The sequence below is a fragment of the Pteropus medius genome, unplaced genomic scaffold (genome assembly GCF_902729225.1).
Source record: "Pteropus medius unplaced genomic scaffold, Ma_sr-lr_union100, whole genome shotgun sequence".
Lineage (NCBI taxonomy): Eukaryota > Metazoa > Chordata > Mammalia > Chiroptera > Pteropodidae > Pteropus > Pteropus medius.
In genome coordinates this window covers 26,680,146-26,698,395 of record NW_024344240.1, presented here as the reverse complement: position 1 = coordinate 26,698,395, position 18,250 = coordinate 26,680,146, and the positions used below count along the sequence as shown (strand labels likewise).

At 39.9% G+C, this 18,250-nt stretch overlaps 1 protein-coding gene and 1 pseudogene across 1 annotated transcript in view; both read right to left on the bottom strand.

The window, feature by feature from the left end:
- The window catches only part of ARHGEF4 (Rho guanine nucleotide exchange factor 4), a 251,905-nt gene that overhangs the window by 111,365 nt on the left and 122,290 nt on the right, over window positions 1-18,250 (bottom strand). The window contains exon 2 of the mRNA XM_039869287.1: window positions 3,635-7,255. Within this exon, the coding sequence (XP_039725221.1) occupies window positions 3,635-7,255 (3,621 nt within the window). The remainder of the gene's footprint in view (window positions 1-3,634; window positions 7,256-18,250) is intronic.
- Window positions 10,569-10,750, bottom strand: LOC120607376 (ATP synthase subunit ATP5MPL, mitochondrial-like; annotated as a pseudogene).

Below are 18,250 nucleotides of genomic sequence, written 5' to 3'. Positions count from 1 at the left end.
TTGTGCACTAAAAATCACTTATGAATGTACATTTGTGTGGATCTGTTTTTGGGTTCTCTACTTGTTTCCAGTGATCTCTGTGTCTGTCCTTTCCTTAATACTACATTGTCTTGATTACTTTATACAGCAAGCCTTAAGTAGTATCAAGTAAAAGTTTCTTCCCACTTTATTATTTTCTTCAAAATCATTTTAGCTATTCTAGGGCCTGTGCCTCTCAATATAAATTTTAGAATATCCACAGGTTTTTAAAAGTTAGAAAATATTCACAATGTATCCCCCCTGCTATTGCATCCTTGCTGTTAAATTTGGAGAAGGATATGGGTGAAGGTCAGGAAAACTATCCAGCATTCATTCACAAAGTTGATATTATAACTATCAGAGACCTAAGAGGTCACTTGGTTCAACCTTTAGAAATAAGGTAACAGAGTCCAGGTATGGTCTTATTCCAAGGTTTAGGGTCAGAAAGTAGCAGAGTGGGGAATAAAACATGCACAGGTATTTTAAACATCTAGTTTCTCCCCATTCCTCTCACCTACACACAGTTTCTCCTTTTGTTCTCTTGATCTTAGTATCCTTCCTAAGCCCCCTTAGCCTGGATGCAAACCCACGTGAATGTGTACAGCAGATGCTGGAGCCATAAGCTTTTTGCCCCTAAACCTGAAACTGAAAAGAAATCTCTCCATGTAAACAGCACCTTTCACAACAAAGGACTGCTTCTATCCTACAAACACACACAAATATGCTATAGTCTCCCAGGTGTGAGATAACATTGCAAAGGGCTTAAACTACACAGCAGTCAGGTGAGGGAATTCTTCCATGTCACTGAAATGTTAAGCTGGCCCTGAGAGGGCCACCTTTCCAGGCTCCTCATCATTCAAGGCTTGCGTCAAATGCTAGACTCCAAACTTCCAAGCTAAGGGAGCCCCCGCCTCACAGCCCTTAACTCTCTATCTGGTTAACCTTTTCAATTTCTTAATTATATTTCCAATAATTTTTACAATCTTCAATATCTAAAATAATCTTATTTGCTCAATTATTTATTTAATCCCGCCACCTCTGTTCCTTCTTTGAGGACAGAGATCTTTACATATTAGCAACACTTACTATACAGCTACAGTGATGAAGACACTGAGTCAACACAAGGATGGATAAACAGACTAATAGACAAAACAACAGTTTTAGGCATCTCAGAGACCTAAATGTGAAAAACAAGACCATGACAGCTTTTAAAAAGGTAATTTAGGGGATTCAATTCATGACCTTGGAGTAGAGAAAAGATGGATCCACTTAACAACATTAAAATTAAGAACTTATGTTCATCAAAAGGTACCATTAAAGAAGAAAACAGACAAGCCATGGAGTGGAAAATGGTATTTGTGGCACACTAACCAACTATGACTGTATTTAGAATATACACAGTCAGAAAAGACAACTTCATAGACAAATGGGCAAGAGATTAGGTCAGACCTGGCCCTAGAGAAGATATCTACATTGTCAATAAACACATAAAGGGTTCTATGACTCTTTAGAAGTTGGGAAAATGCAAATCAAGATTAAAATGAGATATCTCTACCCACATAACAGAAGTGTTAAAAATAAAAAGTTTGACAATATCAACTAAATGTTAATGAGAATATGGGGCAAAGGAAACCGAAGGGAGCATAAACTGGCACAATCACTGTGGAAAAATATCTGGCAATATACAGTAAAGCTGAAGATGTGCACCCCCAAGGACCCAATGGTTGTTTTAGGGTACTGGAATAAAAGAACTCTGGCTCCTTAAAAGTACTGTGGAAGGAAGAAAATGGAATGCTGACTGAACTTCTAAATATTCCAACACTTACAGCCGGCTTTCTCAGGACCAGCCACAAGATGGAGCCTTCATATCTCCAAGTTGAGTTTTCTGTTCCATTGTTGCCCAGGGCTTTAGTGAGAGAGAGCAAACTTTTCAGAGCTTCTTTCCCCTTGCCTTTCCCTGGGCTATCGATGTATTTGGCTCTCTCTTGTCTTTGTACATATTCTGATGTGAAGAAATAGTAGGCCTCTCTCTTCCAGTAGGATTTTAAAGAGGAAGAGGAACGGGAACTAACATTTATTGAGCACCCATTTCATGACTGGCCCTTTGCTGAGCACTTTGTAGTCATCTCATTTACTACTTGTTAAAACCTGTGAAGGCTGTAGGTGTTTGCCTGGGGCCCACTCCACCTGTTCCTTATGATATACAACACCCACTTAAGCACGTAGACAAGCTCAGGGACACTGTGTGTGTGCACGTGTTTACCTATATATGCATATACATATATATTTATAGCACATTAAATCAATCATGTTAATTATACCACTTAGATACTAATAACCTTTTTACTACTACTTGATTTTACTCTGAGTTAATTAACACTACAATGTCTTTATTTTTAAGTTAAGTTCTCTTTGTATTTCAGATAATCAAAAATTAGAAGGAGCAATAAGCATATAAGTGGGAGGGACGTTAAGAAATGGGGACTCTCATATACTGCTATGAAGAGTGTTAATTGCCACCATCATTTCAGAAAGTAATCTGAAATCTATTAAAATTAAAAACACACATATCCTTTGATTGTGCAATTCCTCATTTATACCCTACGGAAGTAAAAACATCAATACTTAAGGACATGTGTTCAAGGATGCTGTTGTAGCATTATTTATAACATCCCAAACTAGAAATTATCTCAATATTAATCAAGAGTAATAGCTAATTAAAATGTAGTATAGCCATACTATTAAACTGTATGCAATTTTTAAATAGAGAACAATGTATATAAAACCAGTGGAGGGACTATACATGTTGTACTACTGAGAACAAAAAAGTTGCAGAGTAATATATGCACATAATCCTATTGTGTACCACCTACTTCCAAAACTCCCCCTTATTATCCTATGTATGAATGAACACAAGGAATGGAATACGTATTAGACTACTAACATTGTTTCCCTTGGTGGAATGGTATTGAAGGGTTTGGGAAGATGATTGTTATCCTTTCTCTTCTACATCTGTATTGACTTTTTTTTTTTACTTTAGCAATAATACTTTTTAAAATTAAGTTGCACAAAAGGAAAAAAGCTTGAAGATCAGTGTTTAACTCCTTACAGATGAGGAAATATGTTGAGTAAAGTGATATATTTTCTGCTGGTAGTGATTGCATTTGAATGTATAATGTCTCATTCCAGTATGGTGGGAATATACTGCTATGAAAACTCTATTCCCCCAGGCCCCTCTCCTCCTAAGCAGCCCACGCAGGGCCTGGAGTGCTCTGTGAGTATACCCTATTTGTTGTCTTGCTTATTCCTGTGCTCAAATGGGTGTTGTAAATGAGAAGGAGCAGGTGGAATGGGTCTCAAACAAACACCTAGATATTAGAATTATAATGAAATGTCAGTTCTCACTTGTTAGTTTGGCAGATTCCAAGAAGTTGGTCACACACTGCTGATTAGGTGAGGGCACTCTGGGAATGTAACTGGGGCAATGTCCATGGAAGGCAGATTGATCTTCCTATTTCACTTCTCTCCTCATTTAGGAAAATTTCCCATGTGGTTCCCCCCTGCTCTTGCCTTAAGAGAGAAATGAGGGAGTTGGTGGGAGTTGCAGATAACTCACCTCACTCCCAGGCAGATTCCTGAGTGAGGGTGCTGTGTTTAGATGACAGTGATGCTGGCCTCTTTTTCCACTCTCCTCTGGTTCATCCTGGTCCAATGTCTGTAGAGAAAGGAGGAGGCTTGTCCTGGCCTTGGGAGTCTTGGGCCTTTCCGTGGCCTCTAGGCTGCTATCCACATTGCTATAGCTTCCAAGAAAAACCATGGACTTGGCACTGCCTGTGCCAAAGTAATGGAAATCTGCCTGCTGAGCACCATGCCCAGGGCTCTGTGGCTTGGGGCTCAAGGGTTTGCACGGCATATCTTGGCTCCCATAAGACAAGTAGCAGGCTGAGCTGGCAGGGAGAGTACAGCTGATCCCAGCCTGTTGGGCATGAGTGCTGGTGGGTGACATTAGCCAGGACTTTTCAGAAAAGATACCTGAGCGTAGGTACCTACCACTTTCCTGGGGGCTTGAATATTGGATGGTTGGTTCACTTTTTCTCCTACTATCTGGAGAGACCAAATTGCTGGATGATGAAGGTGTGGGAAAAGACGACGGTGCCCAGTGATTTCTAACAACATAGCTCTCCTTGTCCTCTGTCTGCTCCTCACAGTGGCTGTTAGTCCCTGGTGGAGAAGGTCTGAGAGGATTCAGGATTTCTGGTTCTGGAACCGAACTCACTAAAGAAGGCCTTTTGGGGCCTTCTACACCTTTGCTTTTCAGAAATGCAGGCCAGGACCCCTGGAGCAGTCTGCTCTTCTTCTGGCCCTTGAGAGAACGTGGAGAACTTTCATCAGTGTTCTTTTTGTCTAAAACTTTTGACTCAAAAAAATTTGCAAAGGTCTTATGAGTTATGGCCAGCCTTGCCCTGAGCCCTTTCTCTGGAGTTTTGAGTTCCTTGGCTTTGTAGCTTTCTGAGGATGGTTTTCTGCTTCCAAGGTCCCCTGGTGTTTTTGCATCCCCACCTTGAATGAGCCCTGCAGCTCCCTCGCCCACTCCCTGGAGGACGACCTTCGGGTCAGCACTCACAGGCAGGTGGTGCTTTGAAGCCCGGCCTGGGCCAGATGCCCCCTGCCAGCTGACTGCAGCGGTCATGACCCTCACTGAATGGAGCTTCTGGAGGCCTGCAGAGTACACAGGGCAGCCCTCCGTGGTTGGAGCGGGGGCACCGTCCTCTCCCCAACTCTGGGTGGTTGAAGGCTGGCTTTTCCTGAAGCACTTCCCAGGCTCCTGAGAAGCCTGACAGCGGTGCTGTCGGAGCTGTGGGAGAGCCAGAGCATGGGCAGAGGCCTGGGCAATGCCGCCCTCAGAGGCCTTGCCACCCTGCATACTCTCACAGCCTCCACGTGGGTCCTGGGGCCCAGGGCTGGACACCAGAGCAGCATCTTCCTGCTCTGCCGAAATCCAGTTGCTCTGACTCACACCACACGGTTTCTCTTCCAAAAACTCCTTTGTGCTCAGCAGGCTCCCTTCTGGCTCTGGGGAGCAAGTCTTTTCTCTGCCAGAAGCAGCTTGGGGGACCAGAACTGCCCCAAGCTCTGCAGCTTGGTTCACCTGCTGAAGAGCCCCATCATCACCTCCCAGTCTGTGGGCTATTGGGAGCTCCCACTCCTTGCCACAAGTTCGTGGTTTGCCAGCTATGAGAGACTCATAGGGCATCACTCCAGCACTGCTGAGAGATCTTGGTCTTTCCTCCAGAATTTCACAGCACCGTGTTTCTGGAACAGGACTCACTCTCCTCGTGGTCTGCAGACCTTTCTGCTCAACAGCTATAAGGATGAGTGTGCACTTGCCCCTAGAAGAGGTGTCTGCTTTGGGATCCAGCAACAGGGCCCCAGCAGAGGGTGTAGCAGGACCCTCCAGTCCCTGGTCACACTCCTCATACCCACAGCTGCAGTGAGACAGGGTCGCTGATGTTACTTCTGAAAAACCCTGCAAAGCACTTTTCATGCAGTGGGGGTCTACCACCATCACATTTTCTGCTTCCTTTGAAATGTCTGTTGTACTCGATTTCTGGGTGGTTTCTGGAGCGTCTGAAGGATTACTCGCTCTGGAGCAACCTATCCAGTCTCTCTTCCACACCTGTGACCTGCAGTTATTGCTAGAACGATGTGGGAACTTGGCCCTAGTAGGTGGCTTTCTTTTCTCAGTGAGAATATACTTTGATGTGTAATTACTGGTTTGGTTTCCTGCCTCAACAGAAATGTCCCGAAGGTGCTTCTGTTTATCACTTACATCAGCAGCATCTGGTGCAAGGCCAGTGACTTGGGGTCCCTCTGGTCTGCTTTCTGGGCTCTGTTCAGACTTGTACTCTGTGAGCACTGGCACTTCCTCTGCCCCGAGGCTCACCGATTCTGCAGTATGGCATGAAGAGATTTGGCAGGACCTAGAATCCTGTCCCAACTGGTTTTCCAGCCAGAGATATTCAGAGGATGTATCCTGAGATGCCCTCCTGCAGCTAAGAGAACTGGGTCTATACTGATCCTGCAAATAAGGAACCCTCTTTTGGGGATCAGGAAGCACGTGAGACACTTGGATGGGAGCAGGGCGAAACGGGTTTAGTGTTCTTATATCTTGTTTTCCCTTTGTCCTTTCCTTTAAAGGGATCCCAAACTGCACAAAGTTCTGCCCTGGGGGATCATCAGGGTATCTTAAGGGAAACCCTGCAATGGAATGGGCCCTGGTCAATGTCCTTCTATGCGGACAGTAATGTCCTGGGGATGCCCTGCCCTTGTCATCAATATTTCCTGGGGCGCTATGCCAAAGCTTGGTACGTAAGAGGCAAGATGTTCCTAAAGAAAGCTGCCAGGAGGCATCAAAACAGAGTTGGCAGCAGGGTAAGTCTGGGCTCACAGAGGGACTCAGGACACTGCCCTTCTTTGCCTTGGCTCCCAGAGGGGCTGTGCTGTCCCTCAGGTTTCTGAGAGGCAGCCCTGGTCCTCTGGCTCTGTTATAGAAATGTGGCCAACTCTGGCCCAGTTCACAGCACCAGAGAAGGAAAGGCCAGACCACTGGGATGCTCAGACTACTCTCAGACCTGGATTTCTGAAGAGAAATAACAGAGAACCCCCTGATGTCCTGTACAGTCAACGCTTTTGCTGGCTGGAGACTATAGCTGCCTGTGGCATCCTGCAAGCAACCTTCTGTGTGGCGAGGAGACTCTGCCAGCAAAGACTTTTGCTCCAGGCTGGCCACACAGCCTGGGACTTGTTCGGCCTTCTCTTCCCCAGTGACTGCAACAAAGGCTCGGAATCCACTTTCATAAGACTCTTCTTTGAATTTAAGGGACAAATCTTGTTCTTCCTTTGGCTCAAGCTCAGGGATGCTAGTTGAATGCTGCTCCTGAGGAGGTGTGGTGGCTGCGCCATCAGGGCATTCCCAGTGTGCTACTCTGTCCTCGGAGGTACTACTTGGAGGGGAGAAGATTCCCTCTACGAGGTCACCAGGCAGGGACTCTGTGTCAGAAGCGCTTTCAAAGGGATCAGGTTTTGTGTCCAATTGACTTTCACTCTGGTGGGAGAGTGTCTCAACATCATTGTAGTCTGTTTCCTGGTTCCATCCCTGTTCCTCTGGTTCTGCTGGAGAAGGAGGGAGCTGCTTATCTTCAGTCTCACCTGGTAGGTGTGCACCTGGCTCTGGAGTCTGGAAGGGCAAGAAGAGAGGAGTCAGAGATGAGACCCAAGGACATCTGCATACATGTCTACACTAGGCTTGCCTTTGTCAGAAGGAAGAAAGTTCAGAAACATCTCATTAGGTACCCATGTGCTCCTGTGGAAAGACAAGTAAGTATGAAGAGCTACATTTTATTAACAATGAAAACAGTGATGAAGCCAAACCCAACAGTAGTGCGAAAATGGAGCACATAGTTAAAGCAGCCCTATTAAAAAGTCGGACTAGGTTGCATGAGCATGTACAATTTAAGTAAGTATAAACATGTTCTATGAGTCATGGCGAAAACCATATCTCTGCGTAATGTTTTCAGTAAGAAAGAATAAATTTATGTGTTTGCTTTGTGTTCTGTTTGTTCTTATGCAACCAACTGGATTAATTTCAAGGCTCTTACATTTAGAGTATTTTCTGAGTTAGGTTTGCTGGCGCCACCCCCCCCCGCCCCTAAACAAGACAAACAAAACAAAACAAAAAATCAAGAATTAATGAAACTACAAACACATGTTGAGACATTACAAATGTCCAAGACAGCTTTGAGAACAGGAAGAAAAATAGAGAACTGTGCAAGTATTTTCACATTTTCCTTCTCTCATTTTTTAATCAACCTGTTGAGACAGAAATTTATATGCATCCTTTTAAAGTATACAGATCTATGTATTTGACAGATGTGTAACTACCATCTTGATAAAAATCTAGAGTATTTCCATTTCCCAAATAAGTCCCTACCTCTTCCTAGTCAACTGTCACCTCCTTCCTTCTCCTCTCCCCCAACAACCTGCTTTCTGTCAGATAGTCCCGATTTGTCATTTCTAGAGTTTTAGGTGACCAGAATATGCAGTATATACACTTTGGGGTGTGGCTTCTTTCTCTTAGCATAACATTTAGAGATTCATCCATATATCCATGGCTGTTGCATGTATTATACATGCAGTGCCTTGGACTTTGTGATAATGCTGTACCCAACATTCAATTATCATGGTTCCCGAAGATTCCCCAGGCCAGGAGTGGGGCAAGCACTTGGCCCCACTAGCTAAGGCTCCTTTATACAAATTTTTGTGCAGAAGTCATTCTCTCAACCAGCCCTTCCCAAACTCGATTTTCAGGACTTGTCATAAGAGATTTTTCAAAGTAGAATTGCTTTTAATCTTCCTTAACTGAGAGGAGAAAAACAAACACCAAAACTTGCAAATTGTAAGGCTTTTAAAGTACATGGTAGATTCAGAAAATCAAGAATAACATGATACTATAGTTTCAAATAAGTTGCAAAGCAGGGAGGAGTTGGGAATAGTAAAGGGAACATTAAAAATCAAACATTTGGAAAGGAGGGCTGTGTGGTTATGGAATGTCCTAGAGGACAGAGGAGCTAAGGAAGACAGAGTCTCCCACATCCACTGCAAGAACTTTCTCCAGTCACCCAACTCTGAGGTGCCAGGCACTTCAACTGTACAACAGGAATAACAGCTTTTGGTCTACCTCCTACGCCATGGCAGGAATGTGAACAGATGTGAACATGCCTTGGCAAGCACAGAGGACTGTGTGATGGCAAGTTTGTGTTGTCACGAAGAAGTGAATGGAGAAGGCCAGCTCCAGGCCCTGTAGAGTGCTCCTACTTGATAGCTTCTGCCTTTAAGAGCACCTCTATTCCCTCAACTCGCCATATTATTAAACTGAGAACTGACCTTCTGACTATAGAGCATTTGATCAGGACTTTCCACATCATTATAGCTTGATGTCACTTTATAGACTCATATTGACATCAATATTCACGTGCTTCAGGCCCACAGGATCTGAAAGTCCCAAGTTCTAAATGACCAATGATCTGGACACTGACTACACCAACATATAGAGGTCTCATTCCTGCCCCCACCCCTGCTCAGCATCACCACCCAGAGTACTGCCAGCAAGGAGAGGGGCTGCAGCTAATGGAGTGGACTCGCTGGCTGGGTCTTGCTGAGGGTCAAGCTTTTCTTTAAGTTCCAGTTATTTTGGCAAGAGGTCTTGCTGTCTCAATGAAAATAAAAGCCTTTGGGGCAAAACATCTAAAATAACTCTCTCAGATTACAAAATTTTTGTAGTCTATGTTGAAATATGGAATCATACAGTATGTATTTTTGGCTAACTTTTTTTCACTCAACACAATCATTTTGACATTCATCTGTGCTGAATGAGTCAATATTTCATTTGTTTTATTGCCCAGTAGTGTTCCATTGTATAGGTATAATACACTTTGTTTATCCATTCCCCTGCTGATGGACATTTGAGTTGTTCCCAGTTCTTGGCTTTTCAAATAAAGCTGCAATGAACATTCGTGTATAGGTTTTGTATGGACGTGTGCTTTATTTTGCTTGAGTATCTATTGAGGAATGGAACGACTGGGTCATATGGTAGGGAAAGATGTTTAAATTCTTAAGAAACTGCAAACCATTTTCCATTCCCTTTTATACTCCCTCCTGGTATATAAGAATCCAACTTCTCCACACTGTCATTCACATCCGGTATGGTCAGTGTTATCAATTTTAGCTATCCCAGTGGGTATGAATAGTATTTCACTGTGGTCTTTATTTGCATTTTCCTAATGACATATACATTGAGCATCTTTTCATATGCCTTTTTCCATTTGTATAATTTTGGTAAAGTATCAGTTCAATATTTTTGCCCATTTAAAAAAATTGGGTCATGTTCTTCTTATTGAGTTGTAAGACTTCTGTATATATCTGGATATCAGTCTTTTGTCGGACATATGTTTTGCAAATAGTTTCTTCCAGTCTGAGGCTTGCCCATTCATTTTATTTCATTTTTTTAATTAAAGAGCAAAAAGTTTTAATTTAGATGAAGCCCAATTAATGTTGTGTGTGTTAAATTAAAAAGAAAACTTTCCAACCTAAGTCCATTAAGGCTTTTTCTTTTTTTCTTTTTTCTTTTCCTGTTTAACAAATACATATTGAACATCAGATGTTTGAATACCTAGACCTGATCCCCAATTCCTATGATAACCGAAATATTTATTCTAAAGTTCTTTGGGATTCCTAAGACTGGAATGGCTCAGCAAGAGGGACAGTATGTACTATGGTACAAAGACCTACTGGGTACGATGGGCACACACGGGAGCTGTGAAAGTAATGTGAGTGCAAGCAGTGGTGTGTCTTACCACCACTGTGTGTCATGCCACAAAGGAAACAGCACTTCTACAAGTATACAGCAATGTTCCACAATTCCGTTTAACAGAGTTTGCTGAAATTACAGCTAGACTGATAGTTCATCTGATGAGCATTCCAGATAAAGTTGGTTAATGATGACCATGAGCAGGTATAGGACTCAAAGTTTTCAAAGCTTTACTTCTTCTATCAGCACTCCTGATTTTGTAAATAATGAAGCCCATCAACCCCATTCTACCTAGATGTCCCTGTAAGCCTGGATGTAGCAGGGTTTAACGGGGACTCAAACATTTTTAATGAGGCTGTGAAGCATCTCACCACAGGACCAACAGCTCAGGCTGCCCCAACCCTCACAGCCAACTGAATGGGCAGGTGCCATGTGGGGCCTACCAGGAAGGCAGAAGCAAGACTTTTTCTATTATTTCTTCTAGACTGTAGTAACAGTCTAGACTATGGTAGACAGGCCCTCTCCCTTAAAAGAAGTCCATGTCCTAATCCCTGGAACCTGTGAATGTTATCTTTTATGGCAAAGGGACTTTACAGATGTAATTATGTTAAACATTTTGAGCAAGAGAGTATCTTGGATTATCTGGGTGGGCCTAATGAAATTACAAGAGTCCTTATAAGGAAAAACCAGAGACAGGACATAAGGTGATGTGACGACGGAAGCACAGGTCAGAGTGATGCAAGGAAGGACCATGAGCCAAAGAATGTGGGCAGCCTCCAGAAGCTGGAAAAAGCGAGTAACCAGATTCTCCTCTAGGGCCTTCAGAAGGGAATCCAGCCCTGTGACACCTTGATTTTAGCCCAGGTGAGAGTTTTCCATGATTATGTAATAGTGGGAATGTGTAGCAACACTGGCATGTAGCACGAGGACTATGTAACATAAAACTGTGACACCTTCCAGAAAAACGTTCTGGACTTTACAGTGCAGTGCAGCATCTGGGTTTCAGGCCTGTTTTTCTCACTTGCCAGAGTCTACATTTCTGTCAATGGTTGCCACAGTGCCAACTGTGCTTATTTTACTAGATTTTGGGGAAGATAAATTAGGGATAGCAAAGGTCTCTGAAAATTCTAAATATGCTTCTACCACTTTAAGTTATATTGATTACTCCATGGTAATTTTGGAGATTAAACACCCATTCTGTCAGTTCTTTTCACAACTAGCTTGGTCACAAATACCGTGGATGGAAATTATGTCATATAGCTTGTTATCTCCCATAGCACAGGGCTTGGAACAGAGTAAACACAAAGTAAATATTTAAGGAATGTAGAACTATATATCACCATTGCAATGGATGATTGTTGTAATTCTGTGGCTAGAATCTTATAAGCATTTTATGTTCACAGAACATTTGTCCCAAACATTATTTCCAAAGGTACATTAGGATTTATATGCTCTTTTCCCACTTATTGTGTGCATTAGACCTGTGCCAAAAAAATGGAGTTAAACTCTATTCCCTCCTGAGGCCTCAGATGAGAAGGAAGAAGACTCTCATGATAGTTTGTCTTCTAGTTAGTTGTTCAGGGAGCTCCTAGTGACCCCTCAGAGTGCATAGGTCAAGGAGTGGGACATGGTTGGTAAGTTTTTCTAGTGAATGTTTGTCAAGGGAATTAAGAGAAGGCAGTGACAGTTACATGAAGCGGGGGAGGGTGTAGAAAGCCTTAAGCAGAACCAGAAGAAAGTCAAGAAGGTCAGAGGAACTCCAGAAACTTCTTTCTTGTCTTATTTTTAAAGAAAGTGTCCATATTACCTACAGTCCCCTTCACTTACTAAGCTAACCTTGGTTCCCACAAATTCCTGATATTTGAATCTGAGCTGATCATATTTATCTTTTCATTCTCTAAAACATAAGGGTTTCCAGGTTAATTATTCACATTGACAAGATTACAAAGATGTTTTCCCTGTCTGTTCAAGGATTCAAGCAGTTTCTACATCATTGCTCTCAACACACTTGATTCTTACCCATTTGTTAGATAAGTTGTAGGACTTCCATTCAGAAAGTCCTTTTAGGCAAGTCAATGTGAGTTACAATATGATACTGGAAGTATTACTATTATTTTAAAAAATATTCTAGAATCTCAATTGGCCTTTTTCCTTAATTATCCCCAATTCTATATTCTTAGTCTGGATTTCCACTTGCCAGATACTTTATTTTTTCAAAGGCCCTGTAGTTATCTGCAGCACCGTCTGGCTTTTCTGGAAGGGCACACATGCATTTGCTGAAATTCTGGATTCAGAGTCACTCAAGTGCTCATTTATCAGAAACTCTTATGTGCCAGGAATTGTATCAAATAAAAAACACAGACAACAAGGTCTCTCTATCGGAGCAGTTGTGAACTAAAAAGGTAACAAGCACCTATATGACTAGCAAGAGTGAAACATACTCTATGCTCTACTAATAGTATAAGCAAAAACTATACATGAACATGAAAATGAGTCATTTCAGGGTGAGAAAGGTTTCAGAAGTGTATACATTTGAGCTATGATAGGAGAGATGAAGCTTTACAGGCACCAGGTAGAGAAGTATGAAAGTGGGGGGTTGGTAAGGCAGGCCACCATGTGGCAAAGTAGCAAAAACTGGTCCTCTAGAATCTCAATTGGCCTTTTTCCTTAATTATCCCCAATTCTATATTCTCTCCATTTCTTAAAAGTCCAGTTAGTGCATATTTACCTACTGTACAATTGCTAACACATCTCCATCTTATCACTTAACACATTACATAAAGAGTTTGAAAAGAGTTTAACATGATGTTCAGGAAACTTTTTTTGTAATTATTTTTTGTAATTATTGTTTTTTGTAATTATTTTTATTTTTCAATTACAGTTGGCATTCAATATTATATTAGTTTCAGGTATACAGCATAGTGGTTAGTTATTTATATAATGTATGAAGTGATCCCCATTAAGTCTAGTGCCCATCTGATACCATACATAGTTATTACAATATTATTGACTATATTCTCTATGCTGTACTTTACATCCCAGTGATTATGTTGTAACTGTCAATATGTACTTCTTAATCCCTTCTCCTTTTTCACCCAGCCCTCTGACACCCTCTGTCTGACAATTGTCAGTCCTCTGTACCTATGACTTTGCTTCTGTTCTGTTTGTTCATTTGTTGTTTTTCAGATTCTACGTATAAGTGAAATTATATAGTACTTATCTTTATCTGAATTATTTAACTTAGTATAATATTCTTTAGTTCCATCCACATTGTTACAAATATAACAATGGTAAGATTTCGTTCTTTTTTATTGGCAGAGTAATATTCCATTGTGAATATATATATGTATATATATATATTCCATTGTGTATATATATATATGTATGTATATACACAATGGAATATATATATATATATATATATATATATATATATATATATATATATATATATATATATATATACACACACACACACACACACACATATATCTTTGGGGTAAATATCCAGTAATGGGACTGCTGGATCATATGGTAGATCAATTGTTAGTTTTTTGATGAACCTCCATACTGTTTTCCATAGTGGTTCTACCAATTAGCAGTCCCATCATCAGTGTATGAGGGTTCCGTTTTCTCTGCATCCTCTCCAACATTTGCTATTACTTGTCCTGTTGATTATAGCTATTCTAACAGGTGTGTTTGGTAACAGGTGGTGTCTCATTGTGGTTTTGATTTGCATTTCCCTAATAGCTAGCAATGTTGAGCATCTTTTCATACGTTTGTAGACCATTTGTATGTCTTCTAGGGAGAAGTGTCTGCTCAGGTCCTCTGCCCATTTTTTGATTGGATCATTTGTTTTTTTGTTATTAAGTCATATGAGTTTTTGTATATTTTGGATATTAGACCCTTATCGGAGGCGTTGCTTGCAAATATATTTTCCCATTGAGATGGTTGTCCCTTTACCTTGTTGATGATTTCTTTTGCTGAACGGAAGCTTTTTAGTTTGATGTAATCCCATTCATTTATTTTTGCTTTTACTTCCCTTGCCTCTGAGATCAAGTTCATAAAATCCTCTTCAAGTCCAAGGTCCTTGAGCTTAGTTCCTATGTTTTCTTCTATGCATTTTATTGTTTCAGGTCTTATATTCAGGTCCTTAATCCATTTTGAGTTAATTTTGGTGTGTAGTGATAGACAACAGTCTAATTTCATTCTTTTGCAGGTGGCCTTCCAGCGCCATTTATGGAAGAGGCTTTCCTTTCTCCACTGTATGTTTTTGGCTTTTTTGTCGAAAATTATTTGCCCATATAAATATGGGTTTACTTCTGGACTCTCAATTCTGTTCCACTGGTTCATGTGTCTGTTTTGCTGCCAATACATGCTGTTTTCATTACTGTCGCTTTGTAGTATAATTTGAAGTTGGGCAGAGTGATGCCTCCAGCCTCATTCTTTTTCCTCAGGATGGCTTTGGCAATTTGGGGTCTTTTGTGCTTCCATACGAATCTGATGATTTTTTGTTCTATTTCTTTAAAAATATCTTGATGGGGATTGCATTAACTCTGTATAATGTATGGTCATTTTAACTATGTTGATTCTTCCGGTCCAAGAACACGGAATATCTTTCCATTTCTTTATATCTTCTTTGATTTCTTTTAATAGGATCTTGCAGTTTTCATTATATAAGTCCTTCACATGTTTCATTAGATTTATTCCTAGATATTTTATTCTTTTTGTTGCAATTGCAGAAGGAATTATTTTTTCCACTTTTTTTCTGACACTTCATTATTAGAGTATAGGAATGCTATGGATTTTGAACATTGATTTTGTATCCAGAGACTTTGCTGTATTTGCTTGTTTCGGGTAGTGTTCTTGTGGAGTATTTAGGGTTTTCTATATAGAGAATCATGTCATCTGCAAATAGCGACAGTTTGATTTCTTCATTTCCTATTTGGATACCTTTTATATCTTTCTCCTGCCTTATTGCACTCGCTAGGACCTCCAATGTTATATTTAATAGCAGTGGTGATAGTGGACAGCCTTGCCTTGTTCCTGATCTTAGAGGGAAGATTTTTAGTTTTTCACCATTAAGTATAATATTGGCTGAGGGTTTTTCATAGATGGCCTTTATTATATTAAGGTACTTTCCTTCTATACCAATTTTGTTAAGTGTTTTGATCACAAATGAATGCTGTATCTTGTCGATACAGCATTCATTCGTCCCTTTTTGTCAAAGGCTTTTTCTACATCTTTCGATATGATCATATGATTCTTATTTTTTACTTTGTTTATGTGATGTATCACATTAATCGATTTGTGTATGTTGAACCATCCCTGTACCCCTGGGATGAAGCCCACTTGATCATTGTTTATAATCTTTTTAATATGTTGCTGTATTCAGTTCGCTAGTATCTTATTTAGGATTTTTGCATCTGTGTTCATGAGAGATATTGGTCTGTAGTTTTCCTTTTTTGTGTTATCTTTTTCCAGGTTTTGGTATCAGAGTAATATTGGCCTCATAAAATAATTTGGGAAGTATTGCCTCCTCTTTGAGTTTTTGAAAGAGTATGAGGAGAATAGGTATTAAATCTTCTTTTAATGCTTTGTAATATTTATTCACTGGTGAAGCCACCTGGTCCTAGACTTTTACTTTTTGGTAAGGTTTTGATGATTGTTTTAATTTCCATACTGCTGATTGGTCTATTTAGATTTTCTAGTTCTTGATTCAGTCTAGGAAGATTATATTTTTCTACGTACTGGTCCATTTCTTCTAGGTATTAAATTTGGTGTTATACTTTTCATAGTATTCTTACATGATCCTTTGTATTTCTGCAATGTCAGTCGTAATTTCCCCTCTTTCGTCCCTGATTTTGTTTATTTGTGTCCTTTCTCTTTTTTCTTTAGTGAGTCTAGCCAGTTTATCAATTTTATTAACCTTCTCAAAGAAACAGCTCTTTGTTGTATTTATTTTTTATTTTTTTGTTTGTTTTCAATTTCATTTATTTTTGCTCTAATTTTGATTATTTCTTTCTTTCTGCTGACTTTAGGCCTCATTTATTCTTCCTTTTCTAGTTTTTGAAAGATGAATCGTTAGGTTGTTTATTTGGGCTCATTCTTGTTTTTGGTGGTAGGCCTGTAATGATAGGAACTTCCCTCTTATGACTGCTTTTGCTGTGTCCCAAAAATTTTGATATGTTGTACTATCATTATCATTCATTTCTATGTATCTCTTGATCTCTCTTTTTATTTCTTCTCTGACCCAGTTATTCTTCAGTAGCATGTTGTTTAATCTCCATGTATTTGGATATCAGGTTCTTCTTGATAACTTTTTGCAGCTGATCTCTAGTTTCAAAGCATTATGATCAGCGAATATGGTTGGTATGATTTCAACCCTCTTATATTTGTTGAGGCTATGTATGTGTCCCAGTATGTGTTCGATTCTTGAGAATGTTCCATGTGCATTAGAGAAGAATGTATAAGCAGCTGTTTGGGGATGGAAGGTTTTGTATATGTCATTTATGTCCAGTTTGTCTAATGTATACTTTAAGTATGTCATTTCCTTATTGATTTTCTGTTTGGATGATCTGTCCATATCCAACAATGGGGTGTTTAGGTCCCTACTATGATAGTGTTTTGGTCTGTTTCTCCCTTCAGTTCTGTTAGTAAGTGTATTACATATTTCGGGGCTCCCTGATTGGGAGCATAGATATTAATAAGTGTTATGTATTCTTCGTGTATGATTCCCTTTATCATTATGAAGTATCCCTCAGTATCTTTCTTTACCTTTTTTTATTTCGAAGTCTATTCCTCCGATACTAGTATCACTACTCCTACTCTTCTCTGAATGCCATTTGCTTGAAATATCGTTTTCCACCCTTTCCCTTTGAGGCTATATTTGTCTTTGAAGCTGAGATGTGTCTCCTGGAGGCAGCATATGTTTGGAATTTTTTATTGATCCATTCTGCAACTCTGTGCCTTTTTATTGGTGAGTTCTGACCATTTACATTTAGGATGATTATTGAAATATGAGGTCTTCTTATAGATATTTTATCTTTTGCTTTCTGGTAGTTGGGTGTTTCCATTACTTTCTTGTCCTTGTGTTTCTGTTTTCTTTATTTCGGTTCGCTTTTGTGGATTTTGCCTCTGATTCTTCTTGTTTTATGTTATATACTTCAGTTCTGACTCTATGGTGTGTGGTTACAATTCATTGTGATTTTAATTTGCATTTCTCTGATGATTAGTGATGTTGAGCATCTTTTCATATGTTTGTTGGCCACCTGTACTTCCTCTCAGGAGGAATGTCTACTCAGGTCCTCTGCCCATATTTTAATTGGATTTTTTTATATTAAGTTATATGAGTTCCTTATATATTTTGACTATTGAGCCCTTATTGAATGTATTATTTGTGAATATATTCTTCCATTCATAGGCTGTCTTTGTTATGTTGAGGGTTTCCTTTGCCATGCAAAACCTTTTTAGTTTGATGTAGTCTCATTTGTTTATATTTTTCTTTTGTTTCCCTTGCTATATATAAAAGACTTTTTGCAATATATTTCTAAGAGTAATGTCAAAGAGTTTACTGCCTGTGTTTTCTTCTAGGAGTTCTATAGTTTCGGGTCTAAAATTTAACCATTTAATCCATTTTATATTTATTTTTCTATATAGTGTAAGAAGGTGGTCTAATTTTTCTTCCTTCCTTCCTTCCTTCCTTCCTTCCTTCCTTCCTTCCTTCCTTTCTTATGTATTTGTCCAGTTTTCCCGACACCATTTCTTGAAGAAATGTCTTTACTCCATTGTACATTCTTTTTCCTCTGTCATAGATTGACCATATAGGCATGGATTTATTCCATTGATCTATGTGCCTGTTTTTAT